The sequence below is a fragment of the Cucurbita pepo genome, chromosome LG13 (genome assembly GCF_002806865.2).
Source record: "Cucurbita pepo subsp. pepo cultivar mu-cu-16 chromosome LG13, ASM280686v2, whole genome shotgun sequence".
NCBI classification, from domain to species: Eukaryota; Viridiplantae; Streptophyta; class Magnoliopsida; order Cucurbitales; family Cucurbitaceae; genus Cucurbita; species Cucurbita pepo.
The window spans coordinates 4,379,249-4,394,985 of NC_036650.1; the positions used below are offsets into that span (position 1 = coordinate 4,379,249).

The 15,737-nt window shown below is 35.3% G+C and overlaps 2 protein-coding genes across 2 annotated transcripts; one reads left to right on the forward strand and one right to left on the reverse strand.

The window, feature by feature from the left end:
• Nucleotides 1-2,331: 2,331 nt before the first annotated feature.
• LOC111808723 lies at nt 2,332-3,368 on the reverse strand. The gene is made up of 2 exons (XM_023694873.1): nt 2,573-3,368; nt 2,332-2,435 (listed from the first exon to the last, which is right to left on the reverse strand). Exons 1-2 carry the CDS (start codon nt 3,366-3,368, stop codon nt 2,332-2,334), a joined length of 900 nt encoding a protein of 299 aa, XP_023550641.1.
• A 4,906-nt stretch (nt 3,369-8,274) lies between these two features.
• Nucleotides 8,275-12,653, forward strand: LOC111808100 (mannose-6-phosphate isomerase 1-like). Its single transcript, XM_023693906.1, has 5 exons — nt 8,275-8,935; nt 9,234-9,401; nt 9,707-9,919; nt 11,306-11,572; nt 11,982-12,653. The coding sequence occupies exons 1-5, from the start codon at nt 8,546-8,548 to the stop codon at nt 12,300-12,302; spliced, it is 1,359 nt and encodes a 452-aa protein (XP_023549674.1). The 5' UTR covers nt 8,275-8,545; the 3' UTR covers nt 12,303-12,653.
• Nucleotides 12,654-15,737: the final 3,084 nt, after the last annotated feature.

Below are 15,737 nucleotides of genomic sequence, written 5' to 3' on the forward strand. Positions count from 1 at the left end.
TCGAAACTCATGCACATAGTCATATCATCACGATAAAAACATGCATAATCATATAATTATCTTATAACACGTAATAAACAATTACAAAATACGTGTTAATCCTATAACAAACAACTCATTTTCAATGAATATGTAAGTATTCCACCCATTAGTGTATTTATAATTTGAGCTCAAATTAATATTAACTTTTTTTTCATTTTGAAATTTTTATAGGTTCTTTGTAAAATTTTATTTATGATATCTTATTTATTTAGAAAATTAAGCTCTACCATTCAAATTTATCACCTTTTATAATATTATGGAAATCCTGATTCACATCGATTTTGTGGACACAAAAATTTGCAACAATACATGTCCTCGACAACATCTCATAAATTGTTAGTATTATTGTTATTATTTTTTTCCTGTTATTTTAGAATTATTAAATGACATAATTAATGATAATGACTTTTTTTTTTTTACTTACTACTAATTTTTAAAATATTTTTAGGAGAGTGTTAGCGTTGTATTAACTCTTCTTTTAAAAATTGATGTGTTTGGTAAAAATATTTTTTTTTAGTTTAATAATATTATTGAATTTTTTAAAAATTTAATATATCTTCTAAATTGGTTTTCAAAGTATAAGATAATTTTTAAGTAAAATATCAATGATTTTTTAATTTTATTTTGAATGGGGTTAAAAAAATGTTTTACAGAGGATTGGTTTTAAAAATAATATTTTTATTAATTTAATCTCAAACAAAAGATAGTAAGATTTTTGAATCATATTCAAAATCATTAAAGCCTCCTCTATTTCAATGTTTATTTTGTTTTTTTTTTTTTTTTTTTCTTTCAATTTTGTACCCTTCTCGTTATCAGTTGCTTTGTTCTCGATCATTTACCCTTCTCGTTATCAGTTGCTTTGTTCTCGATCATTGGAATCTCCTATTTGATCGTTGTTACAATAGTTTCATTTTTGGGTCTCAAATTCCAAAAAAGTTTATCGTTGATGAATTTTTTTTAAAGAATCACTTATTTATCATTTTCTAGGTAAAGACAATAGGTCTCGTACATGAATTGACGGCATCAAATGAGAGGTCATTCAATGAAGTGACATTAGATAGTTTTCCACATTTATTCTATTGTTATAAATTAGTAGCATCTTCATCTTTGAACCTTGATGTGAGATGTTTTTTTTTTTTTTTTCGTTTCAATTATGTTTTTAACATGTTTGCAAGTATATGAACATTTAAATCCATGCAATTTTAATATAAAATGTTTTAGCTAATCTTCCACACACACCTAAGGAAGCAAGAAGTTTTTTTTTTTTTTTTTTTTTTTTTTTTTTTTTTTTNCTAAACATCGAAACACATCGTATCCAATCAACATTGGTCTGTTTGTTTTCATATACAAATAATAATAAAATACACAAAAAGAAGCCAATAGATTTGTAAGGATAGTTGTGGGGAGAAACAAAAGAATCTTTTCAGTATAGAATGTGACACAAATGAGAGTTAGAAATGATGTAATACAAATATGCCTTTAATTGTCTCATTACCATCTAAAAAATAATAAAGACAAAGTTAAAGCTAAAGTTAAAGGGACCCTAATTTGAATGCCCATTACCCCTTTCAAACTCACTTTTGCATTTACCAATTCTTTAAGAACAAACTGGTTGAAACCAATTATTACCGGGGATGATTGGACATAAAATTATGATGAGGCATAAAAAACGAAAAGAAAGAAGGCTCAATCATTAAAACAATAGGATGATTAATTATTGAAAAAGAAAATGAGAAAAGAAAGAACCAACTGGGAAATGAAAGAAAGATATTGAGGATTGTTGGGAGGGAGTCACACTTGCTAATTTAAGAAATGATCTGTTTAAGGAATATATAAGTCTTATAAGTCTTAACGTGGAATAGTGATTCCTAACATGCTAGCAGATCCATGCCCTAAACACCCTAAACGCCCTAAACTTAGTCATGTCAACAAAATCATGAAATGTGGAACAAAAAATTGTGAGTCTCAGGGGTGTAGTCACAAATGGTGTACTTTGTTTAAGGACTTCCGAGGAGTCAAGCCTCGATTAACGGGAGACTGTTCGAGGGCTCATAGGCTCGAAGGAGACTCTATAATATATTTTGTTCGAGAAAAGGAGTGTGAAAAGTCGTGATGCCTAACCACAAATAAAAAAGAAAAAAGAAGAAGAAGAAGAAGAAGAAGAAGAAGAAGAAAAGAGAGATAGGTTCTATGGCCATGAGAATGGCATTGCTACTTGTTTTTGTGTCTTCTAAGTTGAACCCTTTTGACTGTTCCTTTTTTGCTCTAACAAGAACATCACTGTTTCTTTTACAGTCTCAAAGATTTATCCAGTTTCAATTCCTCCATGTTCGATTCAAAATAATATAATGCAATTTCTCTGATTGTCTCAGTTTGCTGAGACTGATCACATGCTTGAGAAACAGAAATCATACACACATGAAATCAATCTAAATCTGTACTTGAAGATTCAGTTCCGAGCAGGAATAATTTTATGAACAAACAATCGAGAGGTGGTTTTTTTTTTTTTTTTTTTTTTTTTNAATCTTACCATTGCAAAACAGAGAACCGAATCCGAAAAAACTTACAGTTACTTTGGAAATGTATGGCGGAGGAAGATTGAGAAAAGGACTGATTCGAACTCCGTTGCCATTGTTCGGTCCCGAATTCTTCCTCACTGAAGGCTTTTGAGAGGACAAATTTGCGAAATACGAGTTTGCGGATGAAGAAATGGATGTGGATGTGGATGATCTTCTACTACTCGAAATCGAAGGCTGTTTCTGCAAATTCGGTCTCTGAGGATCCTTCGAAGTCGATTGCGATTTCGGATTCAAAGCCGAACCAGTGGAGTTGCTTCTCGAGAGGAAATGCAAGGATCGAATCAAACTCCTACTCTTGGAGCTTTCGCAATTTAGACTACTGCTTCGCTTGAACTGCCAGAAGGATTTGGATTGCGGTTTCTCATCGGCATCGAAACTGGCGGAGAGAAGCTCTTTGAGGCTCTTCTTCTCGGAGGAGACAGAATTTCTGGCAGGATCGGGAGGAACTGGAGAAGGAGGAGGAGATTGGATAGGTTTAAGAACTTCTCTGTTTGGCTCGATCGATTTCTTGATTTCGACGGGGAGAATTTTGCCATTGGAGAAAAGTTCGTCGGCGGAGGAGAGATCTTGCCTAAGAAGATTGCCGATGCAGAAATCGAAGTCGGATTCGAGAAGAGACAAGTCCAAACGCTCGCGATTGCAATCAGAAGAAGAAGGCAACAAATCGGCCTGGTTCAGATCATGCGAAAACGAGATTCGAGGACTGATACCTACAGTAGAAATCTCAGAGCAAACTTCGATCGCCATTAGCATTAGAGCTTAGCCAAATCCAAATCCAAATCAAATTCAAATCAGGACTGAACAGCAGCAGATTGAAAACAGAAATGGTGGGAAAACGAATTTGTGATTCGAATTTGGGGAACAAAAGAGTCCGAACCTGCAGCCTTTTTGCCTTTGATTTCTCAGCCTTTTCCTGTGGAGAAAATCGGCATTGTGAGGATTGAAGAGTGAGAACAGGAAAATGCGTCTGAACTGCGAAATCGAAATTTGAAGAACAACAAAAATGTGTGAATTACGAGGACAGAAAGTGAAGCAAAGAGAATGAAAGGTGTTGAAATTAAGCACCGAAAGGCTACAAAAAGAAGAATCCTAGCGAGCCGGAGAGGGGTTTCATGACCATTTTTATTATTATTTATTATTATTATTTTTCTTTTTTATTTACAACGACTATTAAAAAAATTTTACCGAATAAGTTTTGAATGCGATGCTATAAATAGGCTAAGATTCGATTTTCTCATTAATAAAGGAAAATACTATGATTTCATTTCATATTTCCTTTTATACCAAAGTACCACACATATGCAGCTTATTCGTACTATAATCTTTTATTTCCTCTTTTACCCTTATACTTTTAATGAAATTCAATTTTTCTACTCTTAGTTTAACGGGATATGGTTGTTCAAATATGATGTACTCATTCACGTATGAGAGTGACTCTTCGAGTATAAATGTCTACTGGTTTCAATAGGTGTAACTGATGCTGGTGTGATGCTATGTTCAAGTATAGGGATTAGGTTGAAAGGAGGTGGATTGTGAGATCCCAAATCGATTGGAAAGAGAAACGAGTGCCAAAGAGGACGCTGAGTCCCGAATGATGGTGAATTGTGAGACCCCACATTCGTTGGAGAGTAGAACAAAACATTCTAAGGGTGTGAAAACTTATTCCTAGCAGACGCGTTTTAAAAACCTTGAGGAGAACTCCAAAAGCGAAAGCCTAAAGAGGACAATATCGGCTGCTATGTATGTTTACGTTCTTAAAAAAATAATTCCCCCTTGTGATTTATTGTTAGGTTAGAATACTCAAACGAGCTAGAATCACATGACGCTAATGATTTGAGGGTGGTTAGAGGAATTTGATAGTATAAACTACTGAGTTAGGTTGTGTGAATCGGATGATCAAGAAAAAACTTAGAACGACTATAAGATTTTTCATTGTAGAGATTAAATTGTTACAAATTAAAAAAATATATCGATTAAATTTAGTTTTGGTGTGAAATTGTTGATAATTTTTAACCTAAGTTTAATCGTGAAAAGTGAAGGGTAAAATGTGGATTATTATTATTGTCATTAATTTTGTCACCACTAGGCTTCATCATAGAAAGCCATATTAATTAGGGTGCACTCTACAACCCCACGTGAATATTAATTTAAATAATTCAAATTAAATGTTTGGTAGATGATATGATTAATTTCAAATGTTATATAATAACTTTATTTTTTAATAATAAAAAAAATTGATTAAGAAAAACTATTGAAAAATCTATCCAAATTATTTGGGACAAAAAAAAAAAAANACTCAAAAAAAAAAAATCAAATTGGATCAGAGGAAAAATGGTAAACCGAATAGTTATATTAATTTTAGCCATAAATTTTTAATTTTATGAATATAAACCTTATCAATTTTAACTATAAATTTTTAATTTTTATTGATTTAAATCTCAAATTTAAATAAATATATCCATTTAGGTTAAGATTTTATTTAAAATTTATCGATTTCGAGGGCGTTGCTTTCTCCATTTTGTCTTTTTCATGTCTCGCCTATGTTAAAATATCATCACTGACTCAATTAAGTCAAACTCAATAATTATATCAGTCAATTGTCTGTCGAAATAAATATCTACATATTTTAAAAATAAAGATGTATGAACCGTCGAAAATAGACCTATTAAATTACCTCTAATTTTAAGAATATTTATTTAATCATTACATTTTGGAATGTAAAAATAAATTATGAATAAAAGTATGGTAGCCAACATATTAAATAGATTTTAACCAAAAAAATGATCAAATCAATACACCTAAGGTATGATAGCCACACAATTTTGACTTTTGTTGGATATTTTTAGGTCATCAAATTATATATAATAATGTCAACTATCTCCATATTTTAATTAGTGATTAAAAGTTATCTATTTCTATTTTTCTTCACGTGGAAAATTTTAATTCATCAAATAATTTGTATTTTTATTGATTTTCTCTCTCAAATTTGTTAATTTTCTAATTTGTTTTCTTCCGAGAATGAAATAAAAAAATTATCGACTCAACTTTGTGGTCGAGGCATATTGAGTTCGGTAGCAAGTATAGATTAATATTTTGTTTCAATTTGAACTTTAAAAATTTTTATTAATATCTTTCAATTTTTTTAAAAATTCAAAATTACCTTATAGTTGTAACGTGTTTAAGGAACACCTGTAAAATTTTAAGAGTAGCATTAACACGATTTACTTTTATAAAAAAAAGTTTAAAAAATATTTACGATCAATATATGAATGAAAAATTTCTATGGGACACTTCATAGATTATCTACAAACGTTTTAATATTATTTTGAGAACTTCATGAATATTTTCTAAATCTGGTAAGAACGGTAAAGATATTTTTGAAGTTTTTTTAAAAAAAAAGTTGTATTATGAAAATTTTTAAACTAATGTTATTTTTTAAACATTTTTAAAAGTTAATTAGGCATTTTTTTAAACTATTTTGCAAGTTCAATCATACTCTTTAAACATAAATATAGTACTAACCGTTTTTATGGGAAACTATTTTTTTTTTTTTTTTAAGTTTAAGATATTATTAAAAAAAATTTAAGTATTTTTTTTTTTTTGAGACAAATACAAAGTTATATTTTTATTAATTTAGCTTAAATATTATTATTAATTACCAAACTAGTAGCTATAGTGACTTTTTCTGGTCTTATTTACGTCAAAAACGATTCCGGGACAATCTAAGATTGGAGCCAAACCAAGCCGAAAAAGCAAACTAGAATTTTTTTTCTTTTTTAAGTTTGACTATAACACAAAGCTTTCAACAATGGATGTTAGAGGAAGAAGCTAGGACAAAGAAGATGACAGACGATATCTAGAATTGTTGATGATAGGAACAATGACCCTCTACGTTGGTATGATATTATCCACTTTGAGCATAAGCTCGTATAGTTTTACTTTTGGTTTCATTAAAAGACCTTATACCAACACTCTAGTGACCCTAATTTTCTACTGAAATAGAGTTGCTATCATATGCATGATATAACCTTTTTATGTAGAAACATTTATTTAAAAGAGTTTCGTAAAACAATGTCATGAACTTATACATTTACATAAAAGTCTTAAAACAACACAAAACAAATATTCAAAGCAAATTAAATGAAAACCAAGGAAAATATTAAAAAGAACAGTGTCCTATACTAACCTAAGACCTACGAAAAATAAATGCAATTACCCTATACAAGTTTCATGGTCTTTGATGCGACACAGCCATCAACCGTACACGGGTGCCTTGCCTTTACCTAAAATATAAGAGTAGCACATGACTTTGAGTATTTTAAGAAATACTAACTAATTCAACTATTGGATTCTGGAGAAACAAACACATGCAACATGAATTGGGACCTATTATTTAAAACTATATTCTCTTAGATGGCCTCCAGTCCGTACAAATTGGAAATGTCAAGACCAGCATTTGCTCGAGAAGGAGCATCATGCTGGATGTTGCAGAAAGATCACGAGGGACATCAGTGCAACGATTGCCACATGAATGTGGTAAAGTAAAAAATTGGCTGAAGTGTAGTGCCAACAAGTCATAGAACTAGTTAAAAGCTTTTAAACTTTGCTTCAACAAGGGATATGGCCACGACAGGAAAATATTGTGACTGCGCTTGCAAGCCTCACTCTGAGGGGTGCACCAATTTGTCTAACTCAGAGAATACATGTGTTTGCTTAGATGGCCATGTTTGGGGAGCGTCCTCCCTAGCTCAGGCGAGGATATGTCGATACTAATTTTACAATGATTTTTCTCGTGAGTTTTAGATCAAATCTGAGAGAAGGGCGAAGTAAGTCTTTAGTGGAATAGCCCACAACCATTGGGTAGTTTGTCGTGCTTATGTTGTAAGTCTTAGAGACCAAGGGAGGGTCTATCAGTGAAATAGATCATATGTAATGCGGATTTTGCGTATTTATTCTGAAGTACATTTATTTCCAGTTAGACAATTAGTAGCCAGTCGGACGTCCGAATTTTTATCAGACAATCCATGATATGATACTATGACTATTTTAAGTGAGAGAGAATGTCACAATCATATTATGAAAAACAATAAGTTGTAACCCCAAGGACAGATAGACAAGGTGGCGACATAGGAGTGAGCCCAATCGACCAAGTGAGGGTTGAGACAAGATAAGTGTCGTACAATTAGTGAAGAACTCAGTCATTTATGAGAGTTGTCTGATATATATATATATATATACATACATGCGTGGGGACATTATTAATGGAAAATTAATTTTTTCCTTTAAAATAATGCGAAGATGACAAAATATGGATAAATCAACTAAGGAATTGAAGCATGTGCGCATGAATTAACTGGGGGGCAATTGAGTAAAATCACAAGGGGTTCCTTTTTTTTCAATAGACTTGTTCATTCCACATCCATCCATCTCCTTATTCTTCTCTACTCTTTTTTCTATTTCATGTTATAAAATATTTCCCATTTTGTCCCTCCAATTAAAATTTGTCTTGAATTTTTTACTTAATTTTGTGTGTAATTGCTGATATATTTAACATTTTTAAAAAATATTACGAATTAATTAGACTTAAAAATTAAATTTCTATCTATATATGACCTATTTCACACAAAATTAAATTTGTCCAAACAAACTGGATTCAGAGGAAACTCGGACCCGACCCGACCCGAGTGGGATCAACGGCATTCGGAAGGGAGAGGAGGACTGAAAGGCTGACTAGCTCCAGGTATGCTAACGGCTCCCTCTCTCCATCTTTCTCAGTTATAAGATATAACGAACACGGAATCCGAATCTCCTAAAATCCCAAGAGAATCTCGATTTCTTCTTCAAGGGCTTTGGTATTTCATTTCTTGGTTTTTGGGTTTTCATTTGTGACTTACCTCCATTTTTGTGGCTCTCGCTGATGAGCAATGAACGAGGAAGATGATAACAGATTGAAGAAGAGGAAGAAGAAGAGACTGTTAGGCGCCGACAGGAGGAAGCGCCTCCTTCGCCTAAAATGCTATGTCCAAAACTATGACTGGGGGGTTATTGGGTGTGATTCCCAAGTCGCGAGGCTGTTTTCGCTTAATTCAGGTTCCGGCACTCCCGATCCGAGGGAATGTTACGCCGAGTTCTGGATTGGGACGCATAAATCCGGCCCCTCATTTGTTGTTTTTGGACGGGATTATAATAATGCCGCCGCTGCGCTTGGATCCAACGCCGTGAGTCTCAAGGATTGGATCTCCGTCGATCCGGGTGCTGTGCTGGGTGATAAGGTTGCGAGGAAATGGGGAGGCGATCTTCCCTTTCTCTTCAAGGTCCGCTTTCTTTTCCATTAGATCCTTGGGGAATGTGTTTTGTCGATGTACTTGATTTCTTTCAAGATTTCAGAAATGCACACAAATTTCGGGTTATAATTATGCTCTAATTGTGTCGGTGTGGGAGATAATCAGGTTAAATAATCATAATGCTTCATAAACCAAAATTATGTGCTCCAGCTCTGTGAATTGTCTGTTCTTAGTTTCTGGAACCTCAATTACCGTTCTTATTTTCCTTGATGTCAATGTTTTGAGTTCAGTTGGACTGCAACTTGATGATTTCTTATTGGGAGCATAGGTGCTGTCTGTAGAGAAGGCTCTATCCATTCAGGCTCATCCGGATAAAGAGTTGGCGAGAGCTTTGCACGAAGCTCAACCAAGCATCTATAAAGATGATAATCACAAGCCTGAAATGGCTCTTGCATTGACTGGGTTTGAAGCCCTTTGTGGGTTCATCAGCTCTAAGGTACGACAACATAGTAGCAAAGGGAAGTTCTTCTGGGGTTTTTGAAATTCTTCTTATCCTTGTTTTGTCTGTTGTTTAAATGAAAACATCTTAATGATTCTTACTCTGTCCTGTTACACAAATTGCATTTAGAAAGATGAAAGAAACTCAAATCAAAAAGTTGATTCAGCTTTTTGGTTCATTGTGTATGTATCTCCAGATGAGTGAATTCAGGAAAATAAACGAAGAATTGAAGTAATTGATAATGAATGAAGTTTCTTTATAAATACATGTAATTTGATATTACTTATTTCATTATTTGTCAGGAGCTCAAGGGGGTGCTGAGTAGCGTTCCTGAGATAGTAGAGTTGGTCCAATGTGGAGATGCAGAGAAGTTCTCACACGATAGTGGGCAAGATGGGAAGGAGAAAGTAAAACAACTTTTTGAGTCCATATTTAGTCAGATCATGTCATCTAACAAGGGCATAGTTCGCGAGGCTATATGTAAATTAAAAAGGCGTCTAAGTTTCGAGAAAAAGGTAACCGAACTTGGTATTTTTCATCATAGAAGTTGTTATGTTTTAAATTTCAAGGCTTGCTACTTCCCTATAACTTGCGGCATGGATATTAAAACATTAAACACATAGAAGGTTTCCATCTGTATACTGTATGCATATGCAACTTATTGGTGAAAGAAAGCTGCTAATGTGAATTTAAAGGTGGCTGGTGAATACTTTTACATATGATTGTATAAGCAAAGTTGGTAACTTATATTTTGTAGGCGGTGATGCAATGATTTAAATTTTCCCAAATATTCTTATGTAGTAGCAATCTTTTAGTGACCATTAAACATAGATTGTATGACAACCTTAGCTTGCAGATTAACTATTGGCTACAATTGTTTCTGAAAATATTAGTTTTCACTGCCAATTTGTCAATAATCATAGACTGTATGACAGCTTTGGTTTGCAGCCGTAGGGCTCTTCTGCTAAGTTTTGCATCTTCTACGAGAATGTGAATTTATATGTTTTAGCATGGTAAGGATAATATAATATAGGGCACATCTAAAACTTGAACAGCCTAGGATCGATCAACTCCTCATGCTTTCCGATAGCCTGTCCAGCAAATGTTTGGCTTTTAGCATGACAGTTTTAGGTTAGAATGTGTTACTGAGTCTATTAAATGGTCGCCGTTTGGATTATTCTAGAATCCAGACCATGTAGAATCAATTAATCAGCTTATGTTAGTTGTTTGGGGAACAATAAATATCGTAAACCATTGATGGGATTATTGATGTGATGACCTAAACAAGCCAATAGAATTTGTGAGATCCCACATCGGTTGAAGAGGGGAACGAAACATATTTATAAGGGTGTCGAAATCTCTTCCTAGCAGACGCGTTTTAAAAACCTTGAGGGAAAGGCCAAAGAGGACAATATCTGCTATCGATGGACTTGGGCTGTTACGGAATTGATGCGGTGGAGATGAGGTATTGTAGTAGGGTAAAAGCTAATGACAAACAAAGGCCATTTGCAACCGCTCAATTGATTATGTTTTCATCACTGGGCACAAGCCAACCGAATTGATGAGTTAAGGAATCGTGGTACATCTAGGGCATGCTAGCGTTTCCCGTGTTAGCCATCTTGTGCAGTTAAATCTGAGTAGAAAGTAGGATGTGTGAATCTCTTTAAGCCTTTTGCTAATAGATAGTGTCAGCTCAGGAGCAAGATCACATTCTGTTTGAAGGTATTTCAGTTAACATAAATCATCATTAGCAAGTTCTATGATTGAAAGGATACATTTCATAATAAAGCTAAGGCTGTTCTTTCTCACTTCATTGATCTCTGCAGAGTTTTATTCGTTTTCTTTCTTAGTCTTTTTTTGCGACTTCTCATTGTATTACACTCTCTTTGTTTTTTCATCAGAAGAGACAATTGTCTGCCAAAGAACAATTGATTCTCAGACTAGAAGGTCAATATCCAGCTGATGTTGGTATACTAGCAACATTTTTTCTCAACTATGTCAAGTTAAAACCGGGCGAAGCGTTATATGTTGGTCCAAACGAACCGCATGCGTATATATCTGGGGAATGCATCGAGTGTATGGCAACCTCTGACAACGTTGTTCGGGCTGGCCTTACCTCGAAGAAAAGAGACGTTCAAGCCCTTCTTTCAATGCTCAACTACAAACAGGTAATCACAGAATTTATGTTAAGCTGGTGTCTTATAATGCTGCAATTCTAACGTGTTAAAATGATTATCGCCTTTTGGTTCTTGTTTTCGATGTCCTCTTTCTCGAAGTCCCGCCGCAGGCTTACCTGTTAAAGTTAATTAATCTGCATTTTGGATTTTGACCTGTAGTCTTACATGCACAAATATGCAACCACTATTCACAACAGGGTATTCATATTGGTCTGAGCTCACCTAGATTTTCATATGAGTAGTTTATCTTCCCCCCCCCCNGTGAAAAACGCCTCAGCCGTACAATTTTGAACGACTTGATTCATATCGATCTTCGTTTTCACCTCCTCTAATCTGCCCTGTCCTACGCCTTAGAGTTTTACTGAGAAGATTGTTCATAATCATTTCATTCAACATACAGGGTTTTCCTGAAATTTTGCAAGGAGTTTCGTTGAACGAATACACGAGAAAGTACGCCCCTCCCTTCGATGAATTCGAAGTTGATCGCTGTATTCTTCCTCAAGCTGCATCTGTGTCTTTCCCTTCTGTCCCAGGACCATCTCTCTTTCTGGTGATATCTGGAAAAGGGACAATTATCACAGGCTATTCTGAAGAAAGTACATTAGAAGAGGGTGAAGTTCTGTTCGTTCCAGCATACATGGAGGTCAGTATAACATCTGGAGCTACAGAATTACATATGTACAGAGCTGGCGTCAACAACAGATTCTTTGGGGACTTGTGATTTATACAAGTACAAATGAATAAATCAAGAATATACAGGAAGAAAACAGGTTATAAGAAGAATTGTTGCATTGATTGTTCTTTGTGATCTGCTCATTTTTATTGATTAAATTGCATCAAAGTTGTGCATATACATTCATTAGAAGTATAAATAGGGTATTGAGTTATATTCAAGTTCTTCATGATTGCAGATTGCTTTATTTATTTCTGTCCTGTCAGTTTATCAGCTGTCAGAAGTGGATATTCAAAGTTCTTTGTTTGGGAATATTAAATCAAATGCTCCCTTCCCAATCCTCATTTCAGGATAGATCAAGAGGGCACAGGGGTTATGCAGTAGCCCATTTGGGTGTGATTAGCAGTGGTTTTATACAATTCTTTTATAGTTTTCATATGCTTATAAGACTTGTTTTAATGGTATGGATTAATATAATATTAGACGACCACTTTTCATTAATGCGGATGATATAATCTCTTTCGTCTCCGTTTTTTTTTTTATTCTAAAAAATCATGTGATAAATATTTTTACTATTTTGATAGAATTTTGGGGAAATAATAATTTTATTTAAATAATTTTGAGTTTTGAATTGGGAATTTAGATTTTTTCTGATGTAATGTAATTTTAAAGGTTGAATTCTAAAGGGTAGAGCAAGGGAAGGTACGGAGATCGATACCTCACTTCTGTGTATACTTTTTCTTTTTTTCTATTATTTTGTTCACTTCATTAATTTTAGATTTTAACTAAAAGAATAGGTGGACGTGTTGGGAGTAGTTATTGAGCATGACTAGAAATTATGTGGGCTCGGTAAGCGCAACTTCGAATTTGCCTTCATGTTTTTTTATTTTTCTATTACTTTGTTTACAATGATTAATTTTAGAAGCCGGAGTGGATGTGTCAGAGTCGTTATCGAGCCTGACTAGAAATTATGTGGGTTATGCTCGTGTAGGTTCGAATCATGTCACTCACAGGATGAATAGAAATCATGTCCCATGTGGGGTGCCACGGTCGTACATTTTCAACTGTGAGGCGTTGTGATCTTGATATGCTCATGACAAGCTTTGAAGGGGACTCAAGCCCCATTCATATTTTTCGCCCAGTTTTGTGGCTTCGTCAAACCATCGATTAGGTTTGCCTTCTCCAATTGAATATCGCTTATGCAAAATCTAAGCTTGTTTTGCCATATGTTGTCGGTGCGTGCATATTCAATCATTGTGACACAACAATGTCATATCTCATTGTCATCTTAGTTTCCAACAACATAATCCATGCATCGTGATGTCGTCCCATGTCTTGGGACACATCACTCATCTTGGCTTGATCGGACACATTCGTTGGGAACTGACCCATGTGTCGATCATCTCATATGGACATCCCAAAAATCTATTCATTCGGGTTCACTCGAGCATTGGATTCTCTCATGTCCATGCTAAACCATTTACGACATACGTTCCAAATAGCGGGTGCATAATTCAACCTCCGACACATGGGCTAAGGCGAATGGTAGGAGTGGTTATCGGGCATGACTAGAAATCATGTGGGGCATGCAGTGTGTCACGGTCGTACTTCTTGAACTGGCGTCATGATCCCTTAAGGTGGAACTCAAGCCCCAATTCAAACTTTTCATCGACTTTGTGGTTTCGTCAGGCCTTCGACGAGATTTACCTTCGCCAACCGAACATCTCTTGTGCGGATCCAAGCTTGTTCAACCACACGTGTCGTTCGTGTTGCTCGAGTGATTTTTGGGCATGACTATAATTTTAGATTTTGACTAAAACAATCTTAAAATTATGTGCTCCGTTGGAGGGGCTAACTGAGTGGTTATTAGGCATGACTATAAATTATGGCAAGGCGGGTGTGCCGGAGTGGTTATCAGGCATGACTAGAAATCATGTGGGTCTTGCCCGCGCAGGTTTGAAATTTGCCACTCACGAATGAATTTTTTTCTTCTTGCTTTTTTCCTACTTTCGTATCACGATCCTACTTCTTCGTCAATTGGCGTCATGATCCCTTAAGGTGGAACTAAAGCCTCATTCAAATTTTTCATCGGCTTTGTGGTTTCGTCAGACCTTCAACGAGATTTACCTTTGTCAACCAAACATTACTTGTACAAAATCTAAGCTTGTTCGACCACACGCGTCGTTCGTGCTGCTCGAGTGGTTAATGGGCAGGACTATAATTTTAGATTCTAACTAAAAAAATCTTAAAATTGTGTGCTACGTTGCAGGGGTTGCCTGAGTGGTTATTAGGCATGACTATAGATTATGGCAGGGTGGGTGTGTCGGAGTGGTTATCGAGCATGACTACAAATCATGTGGGCTTTGCCTGCGCATGTCGAATCCTGCCACTCACTTTCTTCTTTTTTTCTTCTTTCAGTGTGTCACGGACTAGAAATCATGTGGGGTATGTAGTTTTTTTCTTCTTTCAGTGTGTCACGGTCGTACTTCTTCAACCGGCGTGATGATCCCGAACTCAAACCCCATTCAAATTTTTCATCCGGCTTTGTGCTTTGTGTTTTCGTCAAACCTTCAACGAAATTTACCTTTGCCAACCAAACATCACTTGTACAGAATCTAAGCATGTTCGACCACACGCCTCGTTCGTGCTGCTCGAGTGGTTATTCGACATGACTATAATTTTAGATTTTAACTAAAACAATGTTAAAATTGTGTGCTCCGTTGGACGGGTTGCTCGAGTGGTTATTAAGAATGACTACCGATTGTGACAGGGTGGGTGTATGGGAGTGGTTATCGGGCATGACTAGAAATCATGTGGGCTTTGCCCGTGTAGGTTCGAATCCTACCACTCAAGAATGAATTTTTTATATCTTTTTTTCTTCTTTCAGTGTGTCACGAACTAGAAATCATGTGGGGTATGCAATGTGTCAAGGTCGTACTTCTTCAACTGATGATCCCAAACTCAAGCCCCATTCAAATTTTTCATCCGCTTTGTAGTTTCGTCAGACCTTCAACGAGATTTACCTTTGCCATCCGATGATCCCGAACTCAAGCCCCATTCAAAATTTTCATCCGGCTTTGTGGTTTCGTCAGACCTTCAACGAGATTTACCTTTGTCATCCAAACATCACTTGTACACAATCTGTGGGGTATGCAGTGTGTCACGGTCGTACTTCTTCAACTGATAATCCCAAACTCAAGCCCAATTCAAATTTTACATCCGCTTTGTGGTTTCGTCAGACCTTCAATTTACCTTTGCCATCCAATGATCCCAAACTCAAGCCCCATTCAAATTTTTCATCCGGCTTTGTGGTTTCGTCAGACCTTCAACGAGATTTACATTTGCCATCCAAACATCACTTGTACAGAATCTAAGCTTGTTCGACCACACGCGTCGTTCGTGCTGCTCGAGTGGTTAATGGGCATGACTCCGTTGCAGGGGTTGTTCGAATGGTTATTAGGCATGACTACAGGTTATAGCAGG

Excerpts from the sequence above, each read along its gene's own strand:
- LOC111808723 (XM_023694873.1), bottom strand. The coding sequence starts at position 3,368 with ATGGCGATCGAAGTTTGCTCTGAGATTTCTACTGTAGGTATCAGTCCT.
- LOC111808100 (XM_023693906.1), top strand. The coding sequence starts at position 8,546 with ATGAACGAGGAAGATGATAACAGATTGAAGAAGAGGAAGAAGAAGAGA. Across the intron at positions 8,936-9,233 it reads ATCTTCCCTTTCTCTTCAAG|GTGCTGTCTGTAGAGAAGGC; the intron begins GTCCGCTTTCTT and ends TTGGGAGCATAG. Across the intron at positions 11,573-11,981 it reads CAATGCTCAACTACAAACAG|GGTTTTCCTGAAATTTTGCA; the intron begins GTAATCACAGAA and ends TTCAACATACAG.